General features: G+C 37.7%; 1 protein-coding gene across 2 annotated transcripts; it reads right to left on the reverse strand.

Annotated features, from left to right (window-relative positions):
* Positions 1-5,067: 5,067 nt before the first annotated feature.
* Positions 5,068-9,897, reverse strand: LOC143037998 (uncharacterized). 2 transcript variants are annotated; one of them, XM_076206798.1, is made up of 3 exons: positions 9,772-9,897; positions 7,740-7,908; positions 5,068-6,349 (listed from the first exon to the last, which is right to left on the reverse strand). In XM_076206798.1, the coding sequence occupies exons 2-3, from the start codon at positions 7,885-7,887 to the stop codon at positions 5,400-5,402; spliced, it is 1,098 nt and encodes a 365-aa protein (XP_076062913.1). In that variant the 5' UTR covers positions 7,888-7,908; positions 9,772-9,897; the 3' UTR covers positions 5,068-5,399. The 2 variants fall into 2 exon arrangements, with proteins under 2 accessions (XP_076062913.1, XP_076062912.1); XM_076206797.1 differs by lacking the exon at positions 9,772-9,897 and adding an exon at positions 9,253-9,575.
* Positions 9,898-10,189: the final 292 nt, after the last annotated feature.

Here is a 10,189-nt window from a genome sequence, read left to right on the forward strand (position 1 = left end):
TGGTGGAAAATACAAAGATAATCGACTCCGCACACAACTTTCATCGTCTTGAGATCCTGGAGGCCCTCCTTATTCGAGAGAAGGCTCCATCCATAAATGTACAGGGAGGTACAACCTCCGTGGCTCTAGCTTCACTGGGTGGACAACTGGCCCTCCCAGCACCCCACGGAGCGCCACGGACATAATTCCCACATAAGACCTTTGATCTTTCTTCACTATTTTGTATAAGCTTTCCCAGTTCACCTGTTGTCATATATATAAATTGTTTCTATTACCATTTAGATGTACTTGAAAATGCTCTAAGAAGGGCGAAACGTCGTATAATATACAATATGAACTTCGGCAATCTTTTATTCCGACTTAATGAGGAACAAAGAAGCACTATTAGAAAGGTTGAATCCTTTAACAAGAAGCTTATTCTTGCACAAGCAGCGGTCAAATTTAATTCTATATGTATTAAGGAAGATCTGCTACCTACCTTTACGAATATAAAAACTCATGACCCAGCAGTCCGCCTAGAAGACTTCACTTTGGAGTACCGGAGGAAGCTCCTCCGACACCAGCAAGATGTCAAAACTAAAGAGTGTGATAAGCTTGATGCCGAGCTAGAACACTTTAAAAACAAATGGTCTACCTACACAATCCCGGTAGACTTACGTCAACTTATTGACAACTCCCTTCGCGATATCCTCTTGCAGTTTCACCAATCCACTGAATCTAGAACCCTGAAGAAACTTATCCACCTTAACCATGGTCCCCTCTACCTGCCTCAACACAGAGATGGCTACGTCAACCTTTCTAACTACAGTCCTACACCCGACCAGATCAAGCTTTTGAACTTGGGTCTTCACTGCCACGCTCTGAGAAAACCAGGTCGCCATCAGAAGAGAGTGGAGATTGAGATCCTCCTGGAGAACATTTATGCCCTGGAAAAAGCTTGGTAAAGTCTCCACAACCCCCAACTTACCAGCTGATTTGTTGTCTGAAGCGGGTAAGTCTCAAGGCTCTTTCAAAAGTCAGTTAATCGACGAGAACCTAAAGAAAGCCGCCAGAGAACTCCAGAAAAATGAGCACATCGTTGTTAGGAGAGCAGATAAATCCGCGGTGTATGTTCTTATGACAAAAGAAGGGTACCTGCAGAAAATGAGTACGATCCTTGGAGACACTTCCACACACACACACACACACACACACACACACACACACACACACACACACACACACACACACACATATATATATATATATATATATATATATATATATATATACATATATATATTCCACAAATTTATAATAGATAATATTGAACGACATTAATTAGCTGGACAAATATATCACCAAGGTTAGGTTGAGTTAGCTTAGGTCAACATAAGTTAGGCCGGGTACAGTCAAGTTGGATCAGGTTAAATCAGGTCAGGCTAGGTAAGGTTAAGTCAGGCAAGGTTAGGTTATGTCAGGTCATATTAAATCACGTCAGGAGTTCCCTGTTGATGCACATGTATCCCCCAGCTTTGGTCCGAGTGCCAACATCGACGCGTGACCTCGTCACCGACAAGATTGAAGTCCTAGCGGGTACCAGCCCCCCCCCCCCAAATGATAATAATCATAAATAAATCAAATAGATATAATAATAATAGTAAAAATAATAATAGTAATGAAAATTATAATAATAATTAATAATAATAATAATATAATATTAATAGACATCGTGGCATTTTGTGGAATTTCGTCCAGAGATCTTCCTCCAGCGTCGAAAGTCGAAAATGTCTTTCTTGTGCGAGTGAAAAGAGAGGAATGTAGGGAGTGGTTTTACGAATGAATGAACCTGTTTCCATCCTGGTTGTCAATATCGCCTCTTGTAACGTGAATGTGAATATATATATATATATATATATATATATATATATATATATATATATATATATATATATATATACATAAATATATATATATATATATATATATATATATAATAAATACATATATACATACATATACCAAAGTCTTTCTCCCCCTTACAAAGGAGGTAACCAAAAAACAAAGGCATAAAAATCACTCCCACCCATCCCATCCCCTACATACTCCACTCCCCTCCACCTTCTTTCCTCCCTATTATCTTGGCACCTCCTGGATGACGCGTCATCCCTGCATCTTGTCCACTGCCCTGGGTCAGAAGCAGTGCCGCAAGACACAGCACATCCACAGCAAGGCCGCTTCATTAAATCGGCGACCCCCCCCTCTCCGTCCCCTCATGCAGAAAAGGAGAAGACGGGGAGAAATCCCTTCGAGCTGCGTCAATTTATTTCTCATACATACTCCCTCACCCCCATCCCCCACCCACTCCTCCTCATGCATGACACCATCATCCATACACTACCATTCTCCATTCACCCCTATCTTCTGTCCTCTCCCATCCTGCCTCAACAGACATTCCCCTCTTTCCCAATGCCCCTTTTACCCCCATCCATCCATCTCATCCTAGGTCGACCCCTCATGTTCACTCCTACCTCTGCCTTCCACACCTTTACTAGTCTTTCTTCACACATTATATATATATATATAATGAGAATAATTACCCCTCAGTGTCGCAGCCTGACTCTAAAAATGCCTCCGACCCTTGCCTTGTTCTTTTTTTCTCGTAAAAATAATTAGCTGTAAAAAAAAAGTTTTGATAAAAAAAAAAATCGCGATGTTGTTTATTTCTAACGAATTTTTGTCTTGGCTTTCTGTGCTTCCTTATTATGTAATCAGACTATGAATATGTCGCATGGTTATCGTTTTCTGTTGTGGATGCTCTCATATACTCAATAATACACAAGTAGATATAAATGAGATGTATAATGGGAGAGAAACTGCCTCTGACTTAGTAAACCAGCCCGTCGTTAGGTAGAACAAAATATCAAAAGCACGCCAGCGTAGGAAAGTGACCTAGATATGGACCAAAAGGTCTCCTGTCGGCATGCTCCGCCTTTGTAATCCTTTGTAATATATATATATATATATATATATATATATATATATATATATATATATATATATATACATGGAGGGTTGTGTGGGTAATTGCTGGAAGATTTAGTCATTCGTCAGCTATATTAGAGCTTCTATCCTTGGGGATGAAATCCTAGACGAAGAAGTTGCATTAAGGCAGAAGAAAGGAGGTATAGGAGATCTGAAGTGATCAGCATTATTCTTTAGTGAAGCGGACTGACAGAACTCAAAATACGTCAACTTCGAGTATTGTTTATCGTGTAACACTTACGTCAGATGCAATTGGTCTGACCACGTAAGTGAGTATTAATTGCAAATCAAATATCTTCATAATAGTCATGAAAATATTAAAAGGTAATTTAGTCTCTAAATTACTAAGGTCATAATATCTTCATAATAGTCATTAAAATATTAAAAGGTAATTTGGTCTCTAAATAACTAAGGTCATTATATTCAATTTCAAAATTACACGTTGAAATTTTTTATATTCAAAGAGAATGGCATTAGAGATAGAAAACTGTAATGGTTAGCTGAAATATAGGGGTGACTACACTTTCTAGGATTTAGTACATTATTCAAAACTGGTAATTTGCCTTCCTTCCTAAGCTACAGTGATACATCAGGAAATAATTTATCCACGTAATTATGCAGTCTGCACTACCTATTGTGGGATCGGGTTGAGACAGTCACTACAATTTGAATATTGTCATAAATGCATTGGCACACTAAGTACGAGATATGTAGTGACACGTATTCCAGATAATTATTACAAATTCACTAATGGTGTTTATATAACAGAGAATATCGTAATAGCAAGTTTATCAACGCTGTGTTACTGATAAATGTCTGTGAAAAAATATGCTAAGATCGACTCGACCTTTTATCAAAAGCATCTATTCAACTTATCCAGTGCCTCAGGTATCTCTTGCAGGAGACCCACGGCCTCCAGGTAACCGACAGCGACCAAATAATTGACCCACAAGTCACTCAAGGAAGAAGTATTGCATCATTGCCTTGGTAAGGTTAGAGTAGGGCATTGTAAAACGAGATGTGTGTGTATTCTGTGTGGTGATTGCATCCAGGACAAATTTGATTGTGCCCAGGTCTATTCTGTGTTTATATGGTTTCAATGCTGCGTGGTGGGCTGAATAGTCATGATGGTGTAGTTTGTCAGAGATATTCCTGTACCTGAATTAATCTGGTTCTAACTAAAGCAAATATCAACTTTGTACTGCCCAATTGGAAGGGTAAAGCTGCAGTTACACTAATAGGCTCTTTTTGTAAAGTTACTGTAAACAATGTGTCAGAATCAGAAAAATGCTGAATCCAACCAGGATAAGCTATGGTTACATTAGTCAATGTAATGATTGAATTACAACAATTCAGTTGGATTTTGTCCAAAGTTGGAGGATTAAGCTAGTTACACTAACCAAATCATCCAATCTTGGACGAAATCCAAATGAATAATTGGAATCCAACACTGTTTACAGTAACTTTACAAAAAAAAAAAAAAATAATAATAATAATAATAATAATAAATAGTTAAACCCACATGGACTTTCAGCAATGACCCCAACTCCTCTATATGGGGTGCTATGTATGTGTTATGTAGTCAGTACTTTAGGAAATTTGGTGACACCCCAACAAACCTGTATGCACTGCTGGTGCATCATCAGAAGCATGCTGGCCTTGCATTTTCTTAGTTGTGTGTTCAAATACCACACTTCTCTGATTCCCTAAAGTGACTGTTACCTGCCCCCAAAAGTCCAAAGGTAATGGCTTTAGCCTCAACTGCTCAGCACCTCTTGGTGTAGGTTCCTCACCACCAACAGACCTCATCATGCAGCATCCTTTTGTGAATAAAGACTAATCTCCACACACACATAAACTGATCACGTTGAATTTCTACTATCATTCACTCTACCACCTTGAGGACTCCACCTCTTCAGTGTGGTCGAGTCCCAAAGGATACAAGTGCTGATTGTTTGTGACAAAATACACAATAGAACTTCAGCATCACTTGCATGAGAAAATTATTCAGTAGAGACTATCAGGCTAAATAAGAAGAAAAAGTTGTATATACAAGTTTTTAATCATGGATACAAATGTATAGGAATATAGATGTTTGATCATTTCTCCATCATAAACTAAATTTTGTCACACAACAAACCCAAATTTTTCAGGCTTGAAGTTTGTTTTATTGCTGACAGTGAAATTTATGGATTTTGTTGGGTGGGCAGTGGGTGTGGTGGATGTCACCCCCAAGTGGAAAGTGCCTTTTGGTATGCATGTACAATGGTAAAATATGGTGTTAGAGTCTAAATTAGACCACCCAGCTAATATCTATAAAGAATTTGTTTTTCATGATAAAGGTATCTAATGTGCATGCATGAATGCACAATATTTCAAAATAATGTACTCAAAAAGTCATGAAGGTTTTTACCTTTGTCCTTTTCCCAATTCTTTGTGTCTAGAGACAGTGCCTTTTGAAGTCCTTTTATCTTTAATGCCTTCTCTTTCTTTAACTTTGCATTTGGACTTGCAGGCCTTGATCCAGGCCTCGAGTTTGGTCCAGACCCTGGCCTTGAGTTTGGTCCAGACCCTGGTCTTGAATTAGGTTTGGACTTTGGCTTAGAACTGGTCTTAGCACCTGGCCATTTTGAGCCAGAATCCTGAGATAAGCTAGAGTTTGTCTGCTTGGGAATACTTTCCTCCAACCTCTCTGCAAGAGTCAAGTCAGTTTCTTCACTTTTCTCACTCTGTTCCTCAGCCTTTAGTGGTATTCTTGGATTATCGGAAGTTGATATAACAGAATCCACACCATTCATCACACTGAGTCCTTTAGTTCTTTCTCTTTGTGGTACTTCTCCATGTGTGCTAATGGAGAAAGCTTTAGTTATATATGATCTATCTATCCCATTGCTTTCCTCAAATTTTCCACTTATCAGCTTTATTCTTTCATTTATGGTACCTGACCGATCCACATTTACAACCTGGTTTTCCAAAATACACAATCCAGCATTCATTTCTTTGTTCCTTTTCTTCTTCTTTTTCTTTACTACTACTTCTATTTCTTTTACTGCTGATTTCTGTGGAACATTCATTGGTTCAGTAAATTTGTTCTTGCAAGCGCTGCAAGTAATGGCGAGAGTATTTTTCTTTAACTCATAAGCTTCTATGATCTTCTTCTGTTTCAGTGTAAGTCCTTTGGGATTCTTTTTCTGCCACCTAAGAAGCTTCTTGATTGCCTTACACTTACGTGGCTGTGGCAATAATCGAGTCACAGTGTTCCCTGCAATCCAGGGAGTATTGCATTTTGGACAGAGAACATGGTTCCCCATTCTTCTACGAAGGCCTGCAAAAGAAATATAGCACTGTGAACATGACTGATAAAAACTAGAGCGATCAGCAGCACATGTCCACTACTTTAAACTATTAATTAACTTTGTGTGAAAAGGCTTGACCAGGAAAAGAAGTCCTGATCATTCTATGGTGTAACCAACATACATCATTTATGACATAGCAACAATGGTTAGGCAATGTAGAAGATAAGCTGCCCACTGTACCAGACCACCTCATACATGATCAAGTACAGTGTCAAGCTCTGACACCACTCAGACACTACCACAACATAACTGGGGAGGAGGCCCTCTGGCTAAAGTCTGAGAAGGTAATTAGATTCTTCTTTTCCTTTAGTGTTATAATCAATTCATGTTGCGGTGGAACCAACAACAGCTGTCAAAAAGGTACTTAATCTATTACCCTGGTTCTTACCCTGTGGTCCCTAGGAAACCAACCCTGCCCAATCATTTAGCTCACAAGTCACTCAGTGAAGAGATACTCTGGAGCTTTCTAGAATAAGAATGGGCAGGAAAAGTACAATACAATTCAATGAACCAGGCATTAACTTGAGAATAAGATGAGCATTCCTTCAGGATGGAAGGAGCTTAACACCTCAACATGGTGGCATCCTCTGTCATTTTGTTATTGATAATATTATATTACTTTATCCCTTTCAGTACAGAGTTCACCACAACTCAATTGATTAAAATTATCTAGCATTTGGCAACTTGAGGCTGCCTGGCAGTGAGTTCATAGTATAGAAATACATAAAATTCTTGGACTCAAAAACTCTTCCATATTGAGGCAATGCCCTTGCCTTTTCTGAGATGGAGTTCATGATGTTAAACCAAATTAATGAGTCAAATGATACCATGAAACCATAAAATTTGCCACCATGTCAATGGGTCAAGACACTACCAGTCAATCAATCCACTACACAGGATCTCCTGCAAGAGTCCTGCAGGTCCCAGTAGTTGATACATAGAAGTCATTCTCCCAAGTTTTCTTTTACTATGACTGTGGATTCTTTGTGATTTACAAATGTGTTGTTACATTTTGCTCTAGTGAATATATATATATATATATATATGCTAATAAGAACACTGGTACGTGTGTTCACTTATGCAAAGTAGACCTTGTTAGTTTCTTTTTCCAAGTGGTTTACTTTGCATATATATATATATATATATATATATATATATATATATATATATATATATACATACATCTGTGTGTGTGCTGCATCTCTAAAAAGCTGTACAACTATCCTCATACTAAGGGAACTTCTTCCAACAGTGTTTCAATTATCCTACTTCCCCAAGATCTGGAGAAAAAAATAAAGCAGCCATGCCTATAACCCCACAAATATTTTTCCAATATTTACAATTTTTGTTTATACATACCACGGAATTGTGCCTTTGTGTGCATTGTCCGGTAAGCCCCGAGCAGAGAACGTACAACATCTAATGGAAAATTGCCAGCATAGTTAATGACTTGCCACATGTAAGAGCCTGCCAACACTGAGGGTTCCTCTTCCATGACTTGTTCCATGGTTAACTCCACAGTATTTTCCTAGAAAGAATGTAATAAAGATGTTACTTAAATTAAACAAATAATTAGCTTCATTAATTTTCAAAATCAATTAAAAGAAAGTTTTATTACTCCATACTACCAAGCACAAAAATTAAAAATAATATTTCAGTCACCTCCAAGTCATACAAAGTCATATATATAGTCAGTCATACATTCCAACATTTATATCATTCTATTAGTATACATATATATATATATATATATATATATATATATATATATATATATATATATATATATATATATATATACACACACTGAGTTAAACACGACAGCATTTTGGCACTGGTTAATCTTCTTACTGAGATTTTCAATTTTCCTCACAGTAGGTCTCATTTCAGGAGGGTGGGCAAATACAAGTCTTCCATATTTAATTTACGTTTTGACTTCAGGGAGTCATCTTCAGAATAGTTACAAGAGAAAAGTCACAATTTTCAAAGCTACATGATTCACAATTGACAATGGTGTACACCATTGTATGTACACCATTGTCAATTGTGAATCATGTAGCTTTGAAAATTGTGACTTTTCTCTTGTAACTATTCTGAAGATGACTCCCTGAAATTGAAACGTAAATTAAATATGGAAGACTATGGAAGGCTTGTATTTGCCCACCCTCCTGAAATGAGACCTACTGTGAGGAAAATTGAAAATCTCAGTAAGAAGATTAACCAGTGCCAAAATGCTCTCGTGTTTAACTCAGTGTGTATTAGTGAGAATCTGCGCCCTACATATTCTATATATATATATATATATATACATATATATATATATTGTCTGAATAAAACTACAATTGAGTTAACAGTTCAGTGCAAACTAATGGATTTCTCAAATATTCTTTGCTGCAAACATATGTCCTTAGTTTATCATCTTGCAACTTTGTGCCATCCGCATGAGCTTGTACTGCATGACCCATACATGATGTCCAATGCCCTATTAGCCCTAACTGATGATCACAGTCAGTGTCTGATGCAGCAGTGGTGTCACAACACTGCTGTTATTGTTTCCGTAAGTGCTATACAAGATTAGTAATTTTCATTAAGTTCAGCCTTCCCTAGTCAAGTTCTGGCTAACGGCCTCGAACATGGCCATGGGAAATCTCTGGAGGGTTTTTTTTTCTCATAAATAACAACCTCTATCTCCTTTTTTACCTTTATGGAGTAAACACAGACGCAAAATAATGCAAAAGGTAAAATAAATGTACATCATCCCAGTCGTTTACATCATGTCCATGATCATGACTCCATGAGAAAGTCAACGTCACACTTCTTAGTTATCCAGTAATTATATAAACCTAGCCTAACGCATATCAAACATCCCTACCTCTGTTTATACGGTATATTATATATAATGTGCAGTTGTTCCTTCTTCATTTAACAAATTTGACACTCCACCACGCCATTTATACATGGAGATCGTCACCGTGGTTCCCACTGGTTGAGTTCGTGGATGTTTGTTTGGAACGACACGACCATTGCGAGACTATAAAGACACGGGCATATTCGTATTCTCAATGAATTGAAGGGGTGAAGCATTCGTATGGTGTACTGACTGCATGTTTCATACGGTCAGTATTTTAGGGACTTTAGTGATATCTCTACGGACCAAGTCACTCGACATTCGTTTAAAATCGGGGTCTAGTTACTACCCAAAATGAATGTTGATACTAACCCTCCAATCGACGGGTCTCACTAATTGCCGAGAAAACCGAGAAAAGCCGAACAATACAAACAAGGACGGGTTTTGCTCAAATGCACACTTCTATATATGTATGGTTGCATTATTTGAACTATTTTCTTTAAAGTGTGTGATTTCCATGTAATATGATCAAAGAGAACTTACGTTTTTATCCTCTGCAATTTTACCGACCCCGGCTACGACTCGTCCAGCCCGCCGTCTATGATTACTGGTGGTATGGATCAAACTACACTTTTAAGTTTCTTATTGTTGTGTTATTAGTGTAATAGACCACATATAGTTGAATTATTTAAACTCTTTTCTTTAAAATGTGTGATTTCCATGTAATTTCACCAAAGAGAAGTTATGTTTTAGCCTCTGCAGTATGACCGACCACAGCTACAAATACCGTAACAAATTAGCATATGGTTGCATTATTTGAACTATTTTCTTTAAAAGGTGTGATTTTCATGTAATTTGATCAAAGAGAAGCAACAATTTTATCCTCTGCAAAATTACCGACCCCAGCTACGATTCGTGGTTCCCGCTAGCCTGCCATCTATGTTCTGCGAATGCAGATCAT

Source organism: Oratosquilla oratoria, chromosome 23 (assembly GCF_046742065.1).
Source record: "Oratosquilla oratoria isolate Oo_2021 chromosome 23, ASM4674206v1, whole genome shotgun sequence".
Lineage (NCBI taxonomy): Eukaryota > Metazoa > Arthropoda > Malacostraca > Stomatopoda > Squillidae > Oratosquilla > Oratosquilla oratoria.

What these genes read in the sequence shown, in the direction of transcription:
- LOC143037998 (XM_076206798.1), bottom strand. Translation starts at nt 7,887, where the DNA reads ATGGAACAAGTCATGGAAGAGGAACCCTCAGTGTTGGCAGGCTCTTAC. An exon ending in CACAAAGGCACAATTCCGTG is followed by an intron (nt 6,350 to 7,739) that starts GTATGTATAAAC and finishes TTTCTTTTGCAG; the next exon opens with GCCTTCGTAGAAGAATGGGG.